This window comes from Hoplias malabaricus, chromosome 12 (genome assembly GCF_029633855.1).
Source record: "Hoplias malabaricus isolate fHopMal1 chromosome 12, fHopMal1.hap1, whole genome shotgun sequence".
NCBI classification, from domain to species: domain Eukaryota; kingdom Metazoa; phylum Chordata; class Actinopteri; order Characiformes; family Erythrinidae; genus Hoplias; species Hoplias malabaricus.
Genome location: NC_089811.1, coordinates 40,957,405 through 40,978,086, shown reverse-complemented (window position 1 = coordinate 40,978,086; position 20,682 = coordinate 40,957,405). Strand labels below are relative to the sequence as shown.

The 20,682-nt window shown below is 39.2% G+C and overlaps 1 protein-coding gene across 1 annotated transcript; it reads right to left on the bottom strand.

Annotated features, from left to right (window-relative positions):
- Positions 1-1,377: 1,377 nt before the first annotated feature.
- On the bottom strand, positions 1,378-19,025 carry snx4 (sorting nexin 4). The gene is made up of 14 exons (XM_066641220.1): positions 18,891-19,025; positions 17,761-17,885; positions 15,201-15,339; positions 14,974-15,123; positions 14,574-14,621; positions 14,164-14,219; positions 13,832-13,904; positions 13,492-13,553; positions 11,254-11,319; positions 8,732-8,821; positions 7,950-8,049; positions 7,278-7,423; positions 3,376-3,490; positions 1,378-2,833 (listed from the first exon to the last, which is right to left on the bottom strand). Exons 1-14 carry the CDS (start codon positions 18,978-18,980, stop codon positions 2,786-2,788), a joined length of 1,308 nt encoding a protein of 435 aa, XP_066497317.1. The 5' UTR covers positions 18,981-19,025; the 3' UTR covers positions 1,378-2,785.
- Between the last annotated feature and the right edge of the window lie 1,657 nt (positions 19,026-20,682).

Here is a 20,682-nt window from a genome sequence, read left to right as displayed (position 1 = left end):
TTCACAGATGTCCCACTGTACATTGAATGATTGCAGCCAAAAACAACACACCTTTTCCTCATTTGACCAACGGTCTTTTAAACCTTATTCCTTGAATTATTAAGAAATAACATGTATTTATTTGTTTGACATATAACTGGTACTTAGCCTTTAAAAGCAAGGTAGTAAAAAAAAGATGTGATACTATTTCTTTTAAATATTTTTTCCTTGAATTAGTAAGAAATAACATTTTCTGACTCTCAATAAACACAAGTTAGGAACCTCAAACTCCACTGTATTTATCTGTTTGACTCTGTAGAGCTGCTGCTTAGCCTTTAAAACAAGTCAATTTAAATTTTCCTTTTAGGTCTATATTAACCACTCACTGGACACTCGCAAATGAGGATAGAGACATCTGAAGTCAGCCAGAACGACAATACTTACCACAAGATGGCAGCATTTGTTCAATATCTCACGGGTTCGGATAAGAATATGGTTTAGACTTCACTGCTGAGATTTCCGGAGTCGTCGTGGGCTCAAATCAAGGAATCACCGACGAGGGAAGGAGCCTATCCGATCACCCCTGAGAAGAGCTGGATATTGGGACTGGGCCCAATGAATAACCTTAGGTGTTAGATGTAGTTGGGTTTTAATCGGATTATACACAGCCACAGCAACCTCAGTGAATAGGTGTAGGATTAAATGTACGACATATGACAGGGATGGAGTGGGCTCTATGTGAAGCTGTAATCGAGTGGCATATGATAATTTACAACGTTCATTCATTCATTCATTGTCTGTAACCCTTATCCAGTTCAGGGTCGCGGTGGGTCCAGAGCCTACCTGGAATCTTTGGGTGCAAGGAGGTACACCCTGGAGGGGGCGCCAGTCCTTCACAGGGCAACACACACTCACACATTCACACCTATGGTCACTTTTGAGTCGCCAATCAACCTACCAACGTGTGTTTTTGGACTGTGGGAGGAAACCCACGCAGACACAGGGAGAACACACCACACTCCTCACAGACAGTCACCCGGAGGAAACCCACACAGACACAGGGAGAACACACCACACTCCTCACAGACAGTCACCCGGAGCGGGACTCAAACCCACAACCTCCAGGTCCCTGGAGCTGTGTGATTGCGACACTACCTGCTGTGCCACTGTGCCGCCTGCTTCTTTTATATAAATGTAAATCTATTCAGATGTACAATAATTGTGTTTCATTTTAAAGACCTTACATTATTATGAGTACCCAACATAAGCAGCTTCACCAGAACAGCTCACAGGACTGCAGTGCTTTTGGGAAATTCTCCAGATTTTAAGATCCTAATCTCATATCAAGCTTTAATTAACATCGTTTATTAATTAACAATCAAAATACAATGAAAGAGAGAAGAGCTTTTATTTTGCACATTTGTGAGAAATGATGGATCACAACTGACTACGATGCTATTGAAATTCAAAGGTAAAATATTAGAAAACTCTGTATTTATTAGTGTTTACACAATTTATTGCCAACAGCAATTATATTACAACTGGCTCCTATATGTTTAGTGAAAAGTCGTATTATTCCACCAAAACGGACCGAGATGTCAGGCCTAGTGAGGCTCATTTACACATACAACTGTTAAAGGAGGAGATGATTATATCCTGCTTTTCCTGTGTGACTTTCCTGTTCCTCCAGCCAGATTTATATCTAAACACTGTCCCACCCACACATCATCACAAAAGACAAATCTTGCATTCATAAGGAATGCTGCAGCTACAAAGAAAATATGCAGTGCAAGGCTTTTGGATTAGACACAAATGGCAGAGTTATATTTTTCCACTTAATTGAACCATAAAGTGAGTGGGTTGGTGGTAATAAACTGTTTGTGTTTAACTGCGAGGCGTGCAGACAGCGCTAATGAGGAGCGTTCCAGTATGTTATGATGGACATCAGCAGTGAGGTTGTATTATATGAGCTCAGCTGTAACAGACAAGAATAAACCTGAAATCTTCACATACAGAGGACATTTGACATCTGATGTCCTCAGTTAAAGTTAAAAGGGTAAATTGACATGTTACGGAATCAATGGTCAAGAGGAATGGAATGATTTGTACTGTTGTTTAAGAGCTATATATTGGAGGCGCTGACTAAATACTACCAGAAATGAACAGAGAGAATATTTTTTTGTACACTGACAAATACACCTGTCATTAGGAAGTACAAAATATACAAAAGATAAATGATATTAGAGTTGATTTATGCATGAAAAGGCATACGTAATACATCATTAAAACCAAAAAACTCTGATGTAATATCTGCAAAAATATATGAAGGCCTTCAGTCCATTTTCAAGGAGTGGCCTAAACATCTGTGTTGTTAATGACATAAAATTATTCCAACTATTCTCTCTGCAACACCAAGCACAAACCAAGCTTCAGTTAAGGAATTAGCATTTAGTAGGAAAACCATGGTCCGGGTTTATCTCCGCATGTGGATTAATATTTTAAAGCATATTTTTATATTACTGCTTTTAATAATTGTGGCAGAAAATAATGCAGAAATCAGATGAACGTTTCCGTTCCCAAGGCCGAGATAAAGGTGTGCTTCTGTCGTATCAATGCTTCCAATGTCTCTAGGATTGTGCTTAGGACTCATGTATAGAGCATCTCTGCAAGACTGCTCATCTTGGATCAGTTTGGTCCATACCAGTTTTCATCAGGAAATGAAAGGTAAAAACTGACCCTAGACCAGCATTCTTTCTCAGAGAATTTATACAGATACGGTGCAGAGGACTCCACGTGTAGGCACGGCTCACATCTTGCTGAAACACTCTTTGGCATTATTCCACACCTGAATTCCCTGCAGACAGAAAAAACACAGATTTTGCATCAACTAAAACTCATAACTAAAGGTAAATCAGTTACAATATAAGGTTAAATTGTTACAATTAATAGCAACAATAAATTAGACTTTAAAATTACATTATTATCCAAAAACCGCATGTTTGGCTAATGCAAGCTAGCCAAGTCGTACTAGCCTTTTCTGAACATTTTGTTAGTTTCAAAATAAAGGTTTTGGTACTTTGTTGATAACTAATATTTTACTGCTATTAAAAATGATAAAATACTTGAAAATAAAATATTATAAAAATTGAAACACATTTGTATGAAGTATCATGGGCAGACATCTGATATTTTTTTATAAACCTCTGCCAGTGCGAAGATATAAACACTGAAAAATTTAAACAATTTAAACAAGGCTTTCAGAATAATCTCTGCAGTGTCATTAAATATCATTTTGAACATTGGTAAAATATAAACGTCAGTACATTTTTATGTATTTATTTTAAGCAATGGTCTGCCAACACACCAAGATTTTGCACACATGTTTAAATACCTCACCTTTTTACACATGCTAATTTGCATGATAGCATAACTGATGAGAGCTTCTTTCAGGTCTCTGTCTTTCTGTTCTCTGAATCTTTCAATGTCCACCCAAGCACTCTTCACAAATTCTCTGTACATAAAAAAAACTGTAATTTCAGGTCTCATGTTGATACAAAAATCATGAAGATGTACATCTGCAGTCAGTGGGCCGCATTCATGAAACACGAGCAAACTGCATATAATTTACGAGGAAATGGAAATTCCTGAAAACTTTCTGCCAGATTCATGAATGCTGCCGAAATCGACATTTTATTGAAGTGCATCAAAAGCATCACCTTTTGTGTTTGTTAGATGAACTTATACCGAGGGGTTTGATGGATGCCGTCTAAAAGCTGAGTTACACAGTACTGTGTAAACATTATCGGCACTTGAGAAAATGAGATTTAAGAAGCTATTTATCTGAGCAGTAAGAGATTATTTGCACCCCCCCCCCCACCAAAAAAAAAAAAAATAATAATAATAATAACAGTCCCTTTCCAGTGAGTGTGAAAATAATTCTGTGAGTGTGTTGGTTTAACACTTCATTGGAGTCCACTATTAGTTGAGGTTATTATTTATTAATACCTATATTATATATAATAATGGGGGGGGGTGGATTGCTCAGAAGCAAAAGACATTTATTCTTGGAACAAGCTCCTTCTATGAGTTTTGGGCCATTTGAATGTCTCTAAAGTCTCTTATAAAGGAATTAATGCCTGAGGATTTTTTTCCTGATTTGCAAGAGCTCCTTCAAGGCGTGTTCCCGCCTTGCGCCCAATGATTCCAGGTAGGCTCTGGACCCACCGTGACCCTGAACTGGATAAGGGTTACAGATAATGGATGGATGGGAATACATTTGGATCACCAGCTGAATTTTACAGACTACATAACAGAATACAGTGTATACAAGAAAGTCAGTCGGAGATTGAAGTAGTTTGGGGTTGACAATAAAATCATAGATAAGGTGGGTGTCAGCCTGATGGAGAGTGTACTGGTGTTTAATATCTCTGTCTGGTATGGGCATTTGACATCAAAGTAAAAATAAACTAGCTAGATTGATAAAGATGGCAGGGAAAATGATTGGCCGGCAACAAAAGTAATTAGATGTTCTTCATAACAGAGTATTACTTAGGAGAGCCACAGCAATAATTACTGATCCGATGCATCCTCCTCATGCTGAGTTTGAGCTAATCTCTTCAGGCCAATGCTACAGAGTGCCTTTGAAGAATAAAAAGGTCTATACAAGAGCTTTTGCTCCTAATGCTATCAAACATATTAACAAACTGCACTAATGTCTGTTTTTTTATTGAATTATTTGTTGTTGTGTTGTTCTTTGGTATTGTCTCTGGCAGGACCATAAAGCATTATTCTTATTCTTCTCAAAGCTCTAAAATGTATCTCAATAGTTAACTAACCAATGAGTCATCACTCTCAGCTAATAAACCATAAAACTGTATCGTCTCCAAAGATGTTAAAGTTCTCTGTGAGGAGTTGTCTGGTAAATCCAGCAGCAGTGCAATATCAGCCATTTACACACGTTACAGACCCTAAAAACTAGGGCTGGGCAATTCATTGAAAATGAATCGAAATCGACATTCAGAACTTCTAACCAACATTAAGTCTGTATCGATTATACAGATTATTTTTATTCAGTTGTGTCCCCACTGTGTGTTCATGTACTGTCCCTTTAAAACCACGCTACTAAGCTGTAGTCACGTGATTCTGCCACATGGAAGTAACCTAAATTCAGTGGCCGACCGAGCGACTCGAGCAGCTTGTACCAAAGAAAAACACAGCGTCTGTGGTCTGGACGTGTTGTGTTTTGACTATAATTAAGACGACACTGAACAAAAAGAAGTCAAATGTAAACCCTGAGAAAAAACAGAGACCAAAGCACAATCACACACCAAATATAAACAGTGCTCAGAAAACAAGAGAGGAACAAGCTCCCAGTGACATTAGAGAAATATCCCAGCTTTAACACTGGAGCATATTTACAGCACAAGCCTCGACACTGAACTGAGAGTCAAAAATACAGTAACAAAATAACCATTCATTAATCGTGGGCGGCACAGTGGCGCAGCAGGTAGGTGTCGCAGTCACAGTCGCAGTCTGTGAGGAGTGTGGTGTGTTCTCCCCGTGTCCGCGTGGGTTTCCTCCGGGTGCTCCGGTTTCCTCCCACAGTCAAAAACACAAATTGCAGGTGGATTGGCGACTCAAATGTGTCCGTAGGTGTGAGTGTGTGAGTGTGTGTGTGTGTGCGTGTCTGTGTTGCCCTGTGAAGGACTGGCGCCCCCTCCAGGGTGTATTCCCGCCTTGCACCCAATGATTCCAGGTAGTCTCTGGACCCACCGCAACCCTGAACTGGATAAGGGTTACAGATAATGAATGAATGAACGAATAATCGTAATCATGATAAAATGTACAGTGATGTTGATTTGCACTCATATCGTCCAGCACTAATAAAACCTTTTATAATTAAATAATCCACATTTAATAACTGTCTGACCACATGTAACAAAGTAATTCAGCAAACCCACTGTCCTTTAGCTACTGGAATTTGCTCTGAATAACAGGCTGAATTAAGAAGAGGAATGTTTTGTGAAATTTTGTTTGGTTAATAACTATTTTTTTGTTTTTTAAGTCTGTGCATTTTAATTCATATTTATTAACTTATTTATAGTTCAGAAATGTCCGATGATACTTTCAACATCTTTCAGACATTATGCACATTTTATGCATTTTCAGGAGCAGGAGCAAATTTTTACAAAAACTGATTTACGAATGATTCGTTCTGCTCGAGTTTCATGAATGGCACCCAGCGTGTGCATTTAATAATCAGAAATACAGAATATTAATATACAATAAAAATAGACCATTTAGTTAATGTAGTTCAGTTAATTACAGAAACAAATGATACTTGTCTCTACATGTGAAATCATAATAATGGAATACAATATATCAACTATGTGTCCCAGTCACACAGCTCCAGGGACCTGGAGGTTGTGGGTTCGATTCCCGCTCCGGGTGACTGTCTGTGAGTAGTGTGGTGTGTTCTCCCTGTGTCTGCGTGGGTTTCCTCCGGGTGACTGTCTGTGAGGAGTGTGGTGTGTTCTCCCTGTGTCTGCGTGGGTTTCCTCCGGGTGACTGTCTGTAAGGAGTGTGGTGTGTTCACCCTGTGTCTGCGTGGGTTTCCTCCGGGTGACTGTCTGTGAGGAGTGTGGTGTGTTCTCCCTGTGTCTGCGTGGGTTTCCTCCGGGTGACTGTCTGTGAGGAGTGTGGTGTGTTCTCCCTGTGTCTGCGTGGGTTTCCTCCGGGTGACTGTCTGTGAGGAGTGTGGTGTGTTCTCTCTGTGTCTGCGTGGGTTTCCTCCGGGTGACTGTCTGTGAGGAGTGTGGTGTGTTCTCCCTGTGTCTGCGTGGGTTTCCTCCGGGTGACTGCCTGTGAGGAGTGTGGTGTGTTCTCCCTGTGTCTGCGTGGGTTTCCTCCGGGTGACTGCCTGTGAGGAGTGTGGTGTGTTCTCCCTGTGTCTGCGTGGGTTTCCTCAGGGTGACTGCCTGTGAGGAGTGTGGTGTGTTCTCCCTGTGTCTGCGTGGGTTTCCTCCGGGTGACTGTCTGTGAGGAGTGTGGTGTGTTCTCCCTGTGTCTGGGTGGGTTTCCTCCGGGTGACTGTCTGTGAGGAGTGTGGTGTGTTCTCTCTGTGTCTGTGTGGGTTTCCTCTGGGTGACTGTCTGTGAGGAGTGAAGTGTGCTCTGGACCCACCGCGACCCTGAACTGGATAAGCGCTTACAGATAATGAATGAATAATGGAAATGATGGAAATGAATAATTCAACTAAGATTAATAAAAAAGAAATAGGAAAACAGAAGAATACTCACTCAGCCTCTGTATTTTTCTCCTTCAGCATATCCTCTCCCTCCTCAATCTGAGTCTCCAGAATTTTCAGTTTGGCCTCCCTCTGCTCAGGAGTCTCCTGGCCAAACAGCTTACTTGTCATTCCTTTCAAAGAAAAAGTCCGTACTGTCTGCAAATAGTTGAAAACATCGTACAGTCAGACATTCCCTGATAACAGGCATTGCATTTCATATGATGTGTAATAAAGCAGCAGCATAAAGTCTGAGTATGCACATATTCTCTGGCCTTGCATCAACCTCTTTTAACATCAGCTTAGTGCATGAAAAACAAATGAGCTAATCAGTGTAGATGTTATACTTTTGAGGAAGTGCGTTACCGGTCATTTATTCAGATCAAAATCATTAGTGAAATCTCTGATGATATGGTTTTATTCATGGAAAATCATGACAACAAAAAGTTGTCCTAAAAGATAATGCAGCACCAAACCTCAAGCATTTTTTTTTGGCTCCTCATTTTTTAAAATGCACACAAATAAATCAAAGTTTCAAGGCACTGTAAAGACACCACGCTGTGGGGTTTTTTCTGTCTCCCTCACAAATAGGTGGGCCTTCATGGGAAAGCCCTAAGCTGCTGTTCAAAGCAATGTGATGACAGTGCTGGAGCCATTGCAGTTTTTTGTTTTAATGTGGACTCGCCCCAGTTGCCAGTTCCTCCCGCTGCTGTTTCTTTGAGGTCAGGTCCTGGGCTGCCATCTCAAGTTCAAACTGACAAAGCTCATGTTTCCTGCACACTGCCCTGCAAAAACAAACAAATCAACAGAAACTAAAACCTCAACAACAGTCATCCGTTTATATCAAGGCAAAAAAACTAATCTTGACCTACATTTGATGGAAGGATACCAACAGAATGACCTTTCCGTTGGGGGGAAGATGGAAGATATCTCACTCAGCTTAATCTGACATTTATATATTTTAGAGATGTATCCATTTTAATGTTTACTTTCAGCACTAATCTAAAATCTGGTGTTTAATACATTTTTGCAGTGGCATTATACAAACTTTTTATATTACCAGTGCTTTTTTTAAAAAAGCGTTGATGTTTTAAGTGATATAGTCTTGCATTGCATTGCTACCATTCCAGAAAACGTTATCTGACTGACATGCGAAGAACCACTGACCAGCCTGCTATCTTGGCATAACATGCAGGAGTGTACTGCTAACACTGAAACTGAAATGAACTGAAAGTATCAGATTCTCCGTCAACTTGTGGGTGGAGCTATGATGAAACTATGTACGATGTAATAGTGTTAAACACGCCTCCTAAATGTTTTGAAGTGCTCCTATGCTAGAGAATAATTATTTTTCATCAGATCTGATGGCCTATGTTTGAGTATGAACATCAAAGAAAACACAGGTCTATGACCGCTTTCTGTTGCCCATGTTTAAATGAATATAATGAAGGTGTATGCATAACCCACCTTAAAGCCTCAGTATAAAAAAGGTACTCCTTCAGCTGATCAGCATAGTGCTCTTCCTCCTCCAGAATATCATCAACAGACGCAGCATACCTTCCAGGATATAAAAGTTCTATCAAACACTACTGACAAACATAAGAATAATGGGCATCATGCATGAAACCTTTATAAAAAACAAGAGGGAAATTGATGAGGAAACTGATATTCCTGAAAATTTTCCGCCAGATTCATGAAAGCTGAGTAAACACCCGTTTTTTAAGCTGAGCGTGTGTATGTTAGTGAATAACAAATGTTCGCAAATTGGGAGAACACACTTGTTTCTTTGCTATTAACATTCCGTTACCATAAACTCCGCCCATGAATTTCAAATGACCGCTTTATAAAGAAGCGCTCGGACTGAGGAACTGCAGTAAAACGACTTAAAAATCTCTACTGATTTTGTTTCTTTTTTTTGTTTCTTTCCATGTATATTTTTTGCTCACTTACGAGAAATTATAGTGAGGCATTAGATGGAATATGTCGTCTAAAAGCTGAGTTACATAGTACTGTGCACAGTTTTAGGCACATGAGAAAATGAGATTTAAGAAGCTATTATCAGAGCAGTAAGAGATTATGTGCTCAAATAAAAATAAAAACAACATTTTTACAAATAATATTATTACAGTAAGTAGTGATTTTCTCAGTGTTAATATATTGGTTTACCCTTTAACATATCTCCTTGTGGCAGTGCAGTTTTATTTGAGGTTATCATACTTCATTATGCGAAATAAAGTTGATTTAAAAAATCCATACGATCAAGAAAATCATCTGGAAACATACTTTTTGCTTCACATTCACAACACATTTAGAAAACAATATGCTATTTTGTATTTATAATTATGTATAACATTGTATACAAGCACCACTCTTATTTAGAAGATACATTATTTTAAATAAGGATAATTTTTAGGGGCACTATTCTGCTAAAAGTGGGGGAAGCTTCAGGGAAGTTCCTTCTGTCTGTTTTGGGCCATTCTCTATAATCTCTCATTGAAGGATAAATGCCTGTGGATTTGTTCCTGATTTGCAAGAGTTACTTTAAATGTGTTCGTTTTTTATGAAGCAAGTTATAAAACATCATAAGTACATGACCACGCTCGGCGTCAGTGTGCAGAGTAAACACACGAGATTGTATCATTTTGGCGCACACTTTTATATTGCAATGATCCAAATTAAGTAACCATCTGAGTGCACGAGTAACAAGATCATTTAACAAACAGTTGCTTTTCAGCTATTGGAAGTTGTTTTGAATAACTGTTGCTGCATTGGGAAGAGGAATGTTTTGTGAAATTTTGTTTGATTATTAAATAATTTATTATTTCATTATTTTTAATAACTTATATTTAAAGTTCAGTCATGTCAGATGATACTTTCAGCAACTTTCAGACATTACGCACATTTACGTGTTTTCAGGAGCAGGTGAAAATTTTGTTCTTACCTGCGAACATTTTGAAGAATCTGGATATTAACGAACAAAATTGATTTGCAAACGATTGACGTACAAATTCATTTTGCTCACGTTTCATGAATGAGGCCCAATGTGTCTAAAATACACTTTTAAAGCAGTGCAATAAAGTAGGCGAAAATATATCAATGTCAACAGTGAGGAGTAAGTGATGTAATTTTCCTCATTTACATTATTACATTATTCATAAAAACAAACAAAAAGCGCTACAGAATACAGAGGAGCCCATATTAGAATAACTGGCCTTAATCACAAATCAAAACACTTAGTTAAAAATCACTTTCCCCACAAGAAATAACTCTGTGGTGCCTTAAAACACGAATCAAGGCCTTTTGCATTCCTGGGTTTTTAATTTTGTGAAAAGATGAGAAACCTGATCCATAAAGTGCCCTGAGTGCGGTTAAAGGAAGCTGATGATGGACAGGTGGTTTCCCTCTGTGTGGAGCCTGACTGGCAGCAAACTGGGCGCCACGGTACAGGTCTGGGACAGAATGACCTCTGACCCCAGTGCTGAGTGCAGCAAGCAAGAAGCCATCAGAAACTACAACCCCACAAACCAGCAGTTGAGAGCAGGGTAATGGCTGCAGCTGCAAAGAGTGATTTTTGATTGACAGTCCAACAATATCTTCTCAATGCTGCTAATCTTATTGGTACTGGTGGTAAATCCGTTAGTTGTCAGCAGGCCAAATTGAAAGACAAACCTCCCCAGGGCTCACCTTCCTGGCTACTTTTAAGAGAACTTGGTGAGTTTGAGGGGCCTCATTGGAAATCTGAGTGCTTTCAACCCAGCAAATGTGTTTTACACAGGGCATCATGCAACACCTCCATATTTCAGCTCTTTCAATGACCTCTCAAAGAGAAATAAGATAGGCTGACAGGGACTGTTTCCCAGTGAAAAAGAAATACAATAAAAAAACAGTATAAAACACTGCCAAAATCCTTTGAACTTTGCACAAGTATAGCTCATAAAAGTGGTGCTATTCCACCATTAAAACTGCAAGTACTCGCAAAACAAACTCACGCATCCATGTGATGTCCTGCACTCTGCAATCCATCTCCCATCTCTTTCTCAATGGCACTCCACTCACTGTTCAGAACAAAAAGAAGTCAAGCAAAAATCTTCTGTTGTACACTTAGCAAATAAGGGAAAGCATTAACAATAAAACAACCCTGATTTCACAGAAAGCTCTAACAAGGTCTGCTTTGGAACATTGTTCAAGTTGTTGTTGCCCTTAAAGGTTTTAAAATAATGGCTCCTTAAATTCTAAATGAAAGTCAAATTAGAAAATAAAATCCTTAAAAGTATGTCAATAGACCTACATTCACCTTGAGTTTATAAGGTGCATCTCTTGAGGTAAAGTGCTTGTGCTTTCAACTAGGGCTGGGCATTTAATCGAAAATATTGCAAAATCGACATTGAGTACTTCTAATCAACTTAATCTTGTCTATAACGATTATATCATTTATTTTAATTCTGTTATGTCCCCACTGTGTGTTCACGTACTGTCTCTTTAAAACCATGCTACCAAGCTGTAGTCACATGGTTCTGCTGTTATCTGCCACATGGAAGCAACCTAAATGCAGAGACTGACCTAGCGACTTGTACCAAAGAAAAACACAGCGTCTGTGGTCTGGACGTGTTTTGCTTTGACTTTAATTAAGACGACACTGAACAAAAAGAAGTCAAATGTAAACCCTGAAGGAAAAAATGGTTTCAGCGACCCAAGCACAATCACACACCAAATATAAACAGTGCTCAGAAAACAAGAGAGGAACAAGCTCCCAGTGACATTAGAGAAATATCCCAGCTTTAACACTGGAGCATATTTACAGCACAAGCCTCGACACTGAACTGTGAGTCAAAAATACAGTAACAAAATAATCATTCATTCATTGGAATCATGGTAAAATGTACAATTAATCGTGATGTTGATTTGCGCTCATATCGCCCAGTGCTACTTTCAACACATGATGGAGCAGTTCTGACACCTCGTGATGTGCTGTATAGTAGCTGGCTAGTAACATTATACAGCGTAAGTAGGGAGTACTATTGTGATTTATAATTATGCTGGCTAAATACAACTGGCCTGAAAGCTGTAACACTCTAAACAGCATCCTGTATTATTATTCAGAGCAGCTGGCAGTAACAGTAACTTAATGAATTGAATATGAGACTGAAAATGTTTAAATACAAACTCAGAAAGTTGAGACTTTGTGATAAAATGTAATGTAATTCCACAATGTTGTCACTGACCTTGACTGAATTTTTTAAATATAACCAAACGTTTCCATTAGTGTATGCAACACACTTCAGAAACGTTGGGACAGGGGCAAAATAAATATTAATATATATATAATATTAAAATTATGCTGTTTTGAAACCTCCCACTATAAGCAGGAGAATATAAAACATAAAAGAATCATCCACAATGCTATGCACCTTTGCAAGTAAAGATGGTGATGAACTTCCTGTGATAAACAGAGCCATATGGACTCTGGAGTACTCTCAAAAAAGAGCTGTGCAAAGAGGAAGACATATATTCATTTGACACTGAAATACCAATGAATTCTACGGGGCTGACGCAATCAGATGGACTGAGACAACGCTAGCATGCCCTGGGGTCATACGAGTGCACGTTTCAGCTTGTTTTGGGGGAAAAATGGATGTCAACTTCTACATGCCATAGATGATAAACCATCCAGTTTATTACCAATAAAAAATGCAAAAAGTGCATCAGTGCCCATGGCATTGGTGATTTACATATTTGTGAAAATAGCTTCGATGCAGAGGCTGATATTTGCATTTTAGAGAGAGATATATACACTGCTGTCGTAACGATGACTCTTCGCAGGGATTTCCATTTCAGCAGAACAATGCCAAACATCAACTTTGCTTCATATAAATAAAGAACACTTGCCTGCCCCCAGTGGTGAACATGCTTCTGTCCAGCTTTTTTTAATTTTTTTTTTTGAGTGTGTTGCAGACATCAGTTCAACATTTGTTTATATTAAGAAAAGCTTCTTTGTCCCTTTGTTTTTTTAAATAAAAGGTGAATTCACGAATAACAGATCTGAGTTCATGTGGATTATTTAGATTGTCCCAACTTTTCTGGAAAAGGGGTTTGTACATTGAACTAACCCGGGTGATATTTAAACATATTTCACATGTAGATAAAACACACCATGAATCAAATCATTTTAAATGTTTACACTCCCATTTAAAGCTTATGTTGCATGCATTTATTTATATAAAGCCCACCTGAAGACTCTGCCATAATTCCCATGCACTTTGTAGACTCCATACAGGCGGTCAGCAACTCTCTGATCGAAAAGTTTGCTTCAGTTAATAAATGTATTAGCACCTCTTGCAACACACATTTGAAAGTCAGAACAACATGTAAATTTATAGAATACAAATATATCTAATTTACCAGAGATCTTAGAAATATTAGTGGAGTTAACTTTATTTCGTTTGTTACCTACCACCACAGCTCAAAAAAATGCAGGCATGTATTAAACAAAAGCAATGCTACTTGATAAGCATTTTTTTTATCAGAGAGAAAGAGAGAGAGAGAGATACACCAGCTGTTCACACTCACAGCTCGCACACGCAGCAGCTGAGATATAACAGACTGCAGCTCGTCTCCATAGTGCTTCATTTCTGCAAACCTCCTAAGACAGATTAAAGACAGAGAGAGAGAGAGAGCAAGAGCGAGAGTGACAGAGAGAGAGAGGGCGAGAGACAGAGAGAGAGAGGGGGAGGGAGAGAGAGAGAGAGAGAGAGAGAGAGAGAGAGAGAGAGAGAGCGAGAGAGAGAGAAAGCGAGAGAGAGAGAAAGCGAGAGAGAGAGAAAGCGAGATTTTATGATTTTACACTTTCGACACATTTTTTAATGACACATCTTTTTGAACAAAAAATATAAATAAATTACTTGTCTGGATTCTTCACCCTGAATGTAGCATTTAAAGCCTTTAACCTTGAATCTGCCTGGAAAATGGCAAAAAAGAATTGTTAAAAGTGTAAATACTAATTTAAAGCATTAATTTGAAGAATTGTGCAAAAATGTGTAATAATGTATCTATATAAAACCATCATACACACACTATACAGACAATATATATATGTACTGCAGTAGCACATCAGCTGCTGTGTCATTGTACATTTATGCTTCCAGCCAAGTGTGAGAAACAAGGCCACATGGATATTTATGTTTTTTAAACCCCACAATAAGAAACATATGGTGAAACTGCATATGACCCACACAGCTGAGAGAACTTGACCCTGGTAAAAGTCTCCAGGAGTATGTCAAAACAAACAGAATATTCATTGCTAATAAAATACCTTTGCTTGAAATCCTGTCTCAAATACCACTTCCTTCCAGCTCTGTTCCTGAGGGACAGAAAGAGCATGTCGTTTTGACACTGATTAAGACCAACACTGACCCAAAAAAACATTGTCTTAAACTACAAGAATAAACACCATGACAAATTCAACTGGGGTTAATGCAGAGATCTTAACACTGACACTCGAAGGTCTGTACAGGCAGTAAGTAACAGCCCAAACTCACATCTTTAAGTATGAGACCAGGCTAGTACTGTTAAACCTGAACGGTTTCTAAAATCAATGTTGTGTGTGATGTTTGGGTAGAAGACCTCTATAAAGAAGGCTTCTTATAAAAATGATATGCCTTAGAGCATCCATGTCTGACACAAGCATTAACAGGACACCTTGCCTTTGGTACCTGAGTCAGGAAGGAGTAAAAGATCTTGTCATTAGCCAGAACTGGATGGGAGGCGACCCGGAGCAGGAAGTTCTCTAACCCGACCCTTCGTCTTTCCACAAAGTCTGGATCCATGTTGTCTGCTGATAGTTTGTGCCAAACAAATTCTGCCTGCAACATCAGAGAAAGTAGTCAGTTACAGCCTCAGATCTGTCTGTACAAACAAGGAAGGAAGGAATTTCACTTACTCGCTTTTCAGGCAAAGGGGGAACAACTACAAATGAATAGGTGACTAACAAGTAGTTCCTGAGAAGCTCAAACTCGCTGTAGCGCCTCCACAGAGAGTCAGGAGCTGGACTGGCTGCTTCAGAGGCACCATCCACTGCTCTGAATAAGAAAGAATACAGACCATAATCATCAAATTAACAGCATGTTCACTAAATGCTGTAAATGAACCGAAATCACAAACATGAACCGTTAAACCATGTGTCCTACAAATCTTTTAAAAGGAAACAATACGCATGACACCAAAAAGATGTTTTCATAACACAGACAGGACTTTACAAGATTACAATTTAGCCCTAACCTCAAGTTTCAGCGGTGAGTTTTTAGAATGTATGCCACAAGCTTAAAATGCTGAAGATCAACTAAGAATATACATGTAGAAAACAGAGTACTGTGCCTATGTAGCAAAGGAAATGCAATCTTTTTATACAGAACACATCACATTCGACAATGAAATGTGAGATCATTCATTGAATGGTTTAGCCCAACGTCAAAATAAAACAAGAACTGGCATAAACACGATAGAAAGCCGCATCGTTTCAGACGTCTCAGACTTAGTCCAGTGTGGAACAGATCTTAAGAGCCTATCTCAACACGTGCAAGACATTTAATCGTGACGTGTAATCTCAGTGAATCCTCAGAGCCTAAAACCTCAAATTCTTCTAATTTAGAGGTAGCGGACCACTAACGTTCACTAGTATGAATCAGAAAACCAAGGAACAGACCATGGAATGTTGCTATATTGTTTCTCTGCTTTGCAAAGCCTTATACTTAAGGAAAAGCACACAATCTACTCAGAGAGAGAGAGAGAGAGAGAGAGAGAGAGAGAGAGAGAGAGAGAGAGAGAGAGAGAGAGAGAGAGAGAGAGAGAGAGAGAGAGAGAGAGAGAGAGAGAGAGAGAGAGAGAGAGACTCAAGACAGAGATAGTCAGAAGTGGAGAAAGGAGGGGGACAGAGGGATGGGGAGCCTACGAATCAGGAGCCCAGGTTTCAGAAGACTCCAGGGAGGAAATGAGAGCACATAATGGGACTCTACACTAGAAAAAAAGAAAGGTAGAGGTTCCACACTTGCTGGGAGGCATATTCTCCACTTCAACTGCGTGACTGCGCTTAAAACCCAGTTGCCCCAAACTTTTCTCTCTTTCTGTCATCTGGGGAAAATAAATAGAGGCTCTGTGTGTGTGTGTGTATATATGTGTGAGTATGTGCAGCTCGGTATGCACATATCTTTACTAAAAACATGTGTTTCCTTTCATGGGCCAAGCTAACAATACAGCTCTGTGTCCTGAACGCTGTGGCTGTGAGCATGAAAAAGGATCTGTCTGTATGCACTGCTTTGTTAATAACTGAAGAAACGGCAAATCAATCTCCTTTTAATGCTCAAAGCTTGATAGGATCTTCCTGCCGTCCTTGACACAACAGTTAATGCTTCTGATGCTGACCCTGTATTTATACTGGATATTAACCATGGCGTAGCAAGGCTGAACTGGAAGCATCTAACATGGCTCAAGAGAGATAACCAGAGTGATAAAAAAGCAAATGTTGTGATGATTTGGCATGCATGACATGTGACATTTGACGGCAAGTCAGGCGAGCTCTTGTCTGTAGCCTGGCGGTAAACACAGTATGTCTGATCTAACCAATGACTGTGTCTTGTTTTCTTGGGAAATACAGAGAAAAGAAGAAAGTAAGTTGTGGTGAAAACAGAGGGAGAAAGAGAGAGAGCTCTGTCACAGACTTTATGACCAGTGACAAAGGCCTGGACACTGCAAAGACAAGATAAAAGCAATTGACCAATTTATAGTGCCTGAAAAACAGTAAAGAGATGGCAATAGCAAGTTTCACACTTGTTTGTGGTCTGGGTTAGCTTTACACCTGCCTGTGGTTTCTCAAGTTGAACATAAGCTCTAATATGGGGCAGGGTAGATCAGTAAAGCAGGTATTTGTAGTGAAACAGTCATTTATATTGTTTGTTTTTTTTGGCAACTGTATCAGAATGATCAGATATTTAAAAAGATCTACAAACAAGTCATGTAAGTCAACTGAAGAATGTCCTTTGTTTACGGCCTTATATGCACACAGTCTGTCGTATTTTGTTAAATACGAGTGTGCAATCAGGTAATCTTTTACGTTAATTTGAATCTAAATACCGCAGACACACTGAGCTGCAGGATATTAACTTCTGATCATGCCCCAAAATGGTGTTGTTTATTGTGAGCACTTGTGCGTTTACTTTTTTCAACAATAGAGAAATTCAGATTGAGTGGTCAATAGCAACACGTTTTCCTAAAGCAAATATAATGAAAATAAACCTCATATTAGCAGGCGTATATTAGAGACCATCAAGGAAACACTTACATTTAATTCAGTGGTTGCATTTGCCTTAAATTTAAAACATTTACCGCTGGAAATGATTATTCTACCAAATCTAGCCTTGTGTCACAAAAGCTTGAATATACACTTTGTGTATGATACACATTAATAAGCATGGAACGCACTTTGTAATGTTAATTAAGTTATTTACCTTGTTTCAATCAGGTAAACTGTGTAGGTTTCTTGCATGCTGACTGCATTTTTTCCTGTCCTTTTCTCTGCTTCGGCTACACTGATCTCCAGTCTCTTCAAAAGATGTGTGCCCTTCTCAACCATCTGTGGAAAGTAGGTAAATACATACAAAAAAACCCAGTCAAGCAGTATGTCCCACTCTGAACATAAAAGATCCTTAAATGTTTCTCTTGGTTACTGCAGATGTCCAGTAGTCAGTAACAGCAGGCAGTCAGTTCTGGTGGGTTAATATTCCACAAAGCGAAAGGTTCAGGAGCAGGGACCCATTTGAGATGCATTTAATAATTCAATGGTCTCTGCGACTGATGTCTCTCTCTAAGCCAGTTACAATTAGGAAGCCCAACCTTTTGTCACAGGATCATTCGTAATGAAAAGAGAAACACTCCAACAAAATGTATTATATTTTACTGTCACTAAAATACATCTGCAGAATCTGGACAGGTTGCTGGTAATAAAGTTACTGAGTCTGTTACTGATCTGATGACACATCACGAGGTCCCCACTCCCTCAACCACCAACATTGTTTGAGATTTAATGTGCAAGTGCATGTCCAGTTAATCAGTCATTCTAAAAACAGCTTGTATTGACACGACACATAATTATCGTTACACATAATCAAGCGGAACTGGAGAGGTTTGGCGATCAAACAAACAACCAAACAAACCCAAGGGCTCTGACAGGAGTATTTACTAACGTTAGCTAAGGTTAGCTAGCCTTGGATTAGACACCACTAACTTAAACAGTCGAGAATAGGATCTGTGAACACTATCTACAGCAGCCATTAAATATCTTGCTTTCATGAGAAGTGCCGGACATTTAGAGACTATATCAGTCCTTTAGCTATTCTTCGAGGCTGAAGTTGTCTGCTTAGTCACCAGTTTCGTATTTGAATTTCCCGTTCCACCTTAACTGGTGCAGAGGTTGTACTCTGGAATCTGGTCGCCACTGGTTTCAGAATGTAACAGCTGTAGCATTTAAGGTGGAATGGAAGATTCGATGCGAAGCCAACTTCCAACCCGTTCAGTTAAAATGTGAACAACCACAATCTAATTGACTACTAAAATCAATAAATTACAGCGAGGACTTTACCGCGTTTTTAATGTTGTTTTCTAACTCTGAAGGCGTCAAATCGGTGTTTCCAATCACCGCTATTTCTTCGCTTTCCGTATCCGCCATCATTATCACTGTGGTCGGGTATGTAATGATGTGTCGATCACAAAAGAATCGACTCTTCCGTTCTTTCCTGTGAACACTGTGTCGACTCATACTAATAGATATGAATCACCGAGGAAAAGTCAGGCTCTACCCGTTTTATCCCCATCAACCACATGCAAATGTGTCATTGTTTGTCACTGTACAACGAACAAATAAAATATGTCTTCACAATTTAACCCATCCGTGGCAGTGAACACACACACACACACACACACAATAGGGGGGTGATTACAGCACACCAGTAGCAGTGAGCAGCCATCCCTGGCACCTGGGGAGCAGTTGGAGGTTAGGTGTCTTGCTCAAGGGCAATTCAGCCATGGATTATTGAGAAAAGAATATATATATATATATATATATATATATCCTTATTTTCATAATGCTATAAATGTACTGAAGTGAATGGTGCTTTTGACTTTGCTCATGACTGATCGATTTACATGCCTCTTATTACAAAAAATTTTTTAAAAACATGGGTTTAATTTAAGGACAATTCTCTTGTCGAATGAATCATTTTACAAAAGAGTCGGCTCTTATGTAGAGCTGAATCAATTAATCTGACTCGTTGAAAAGAGACCTTCCAGCGCATGCGCGTTCACATACTTTGTGTCATTTATTAATTTAATTGATTACGTCTGTTTTATGAATGCACGTTGAACATATATATATTAGTTGACATCTTTTTAACCTTTAAATACACTGGCTTAAGTATCATCAGCTGCACAACACCTAATTTAAGTTAATGAAATACTGCTTAGCCAACTCAAATTCAAGCTAAACACAAGTAGCTTTTTCAAGGCGATGTGAAATGATTAAGTGAGAACACTGAAAATGTTTGCAAAAAATATTATATTGCACCTTGTGAGTTGATGGGGAATTCAGGAGGCAAGGCCATACAAAATGGCTCATATAAAACAAAATAGTCAAACTCGTAAAGGAGGGAGGGTTATGAGTTGTTTGTGGGGTTGTTTTGTACACAAGAACAATAATATTTTTGTTTTTTGTGATGGTCCATTTTCTCATCCCCTGGTGTTATATCCATAGTTCCTGGTGTGTTGTCTAGCATTTTGGGGGGATTTTGTTTTTTAAAAAAATAGTATTGCATTGATCTGTAAACAGCATTTTTCTAAAAGGACTAAGGAGTTTTGCCTCTTTGAAGTGTTTGTCATATAGAGTCAGAACTGGCATACAGTTTCACAATTTGCGTGGAGCCAGTGCTGAACAGATTAAATTCAAACAAGCCAGTGCTGTGAACCATCACTGGTGGGGAAACAAGAGTTTGGTCGCCCCATAAGAGCTACCCTCTCTGACAAACCCTAATAATGTCCAATGGCACAAGAGTGAAAACACGTTCAGTAGTGGCTCCCATGTGACCCTGCAGCTCTTCAGCATGGATAAACTCAGAGGTGAGGGTGGGAGGCGATAGTGCTGGGACAGAGGACCATGTTTTCTCCAGTGCACCCTAGGAACTACAATGGTTCTGAATCCTGGTTCTGGTGGGCCCGGGCCCTGCACGTTGTATTTGTCTCATTGCTACGTCTCACCCAACTTCACCTTCAGAAGGGCTTGTTTAATTAGCTCATTAGACGCATCAGATGTGTTTTTTAATGGTTTTAATTGTTTGTGGTGTTGTTGTGTGTATGAGGAAGCTGGGCTGTTTGGCAGGGTA

What these genes read in the sequence shown, in the direction of transcription:
- snx4 (XM_066641220.1), bottom strand. Translation starts at nt 18,980, where the DNA reads ATGATGGCGGATACGGAAAGCGAAGAAATAGCGGTGATTGGAAACACC. An exon ending in AAAACAACATTAAAAACGCG is followed by an intron (nt 17,886 to 18,890) that starts GTAAAGTCCTCG and finishes TACTTTCCACAG; the next exon opens with ATGGTTGAGAAGGGCACACA. An exon ending in CCCCTTTGCCTGAAAAGCGA is followed by an intron (nt 15,124 to 15,200) that starts GTAAGTGAAATT and finishes CTGATGTTGCAG; the next exon opens with GCAGAATTTGTTTGGCACAA.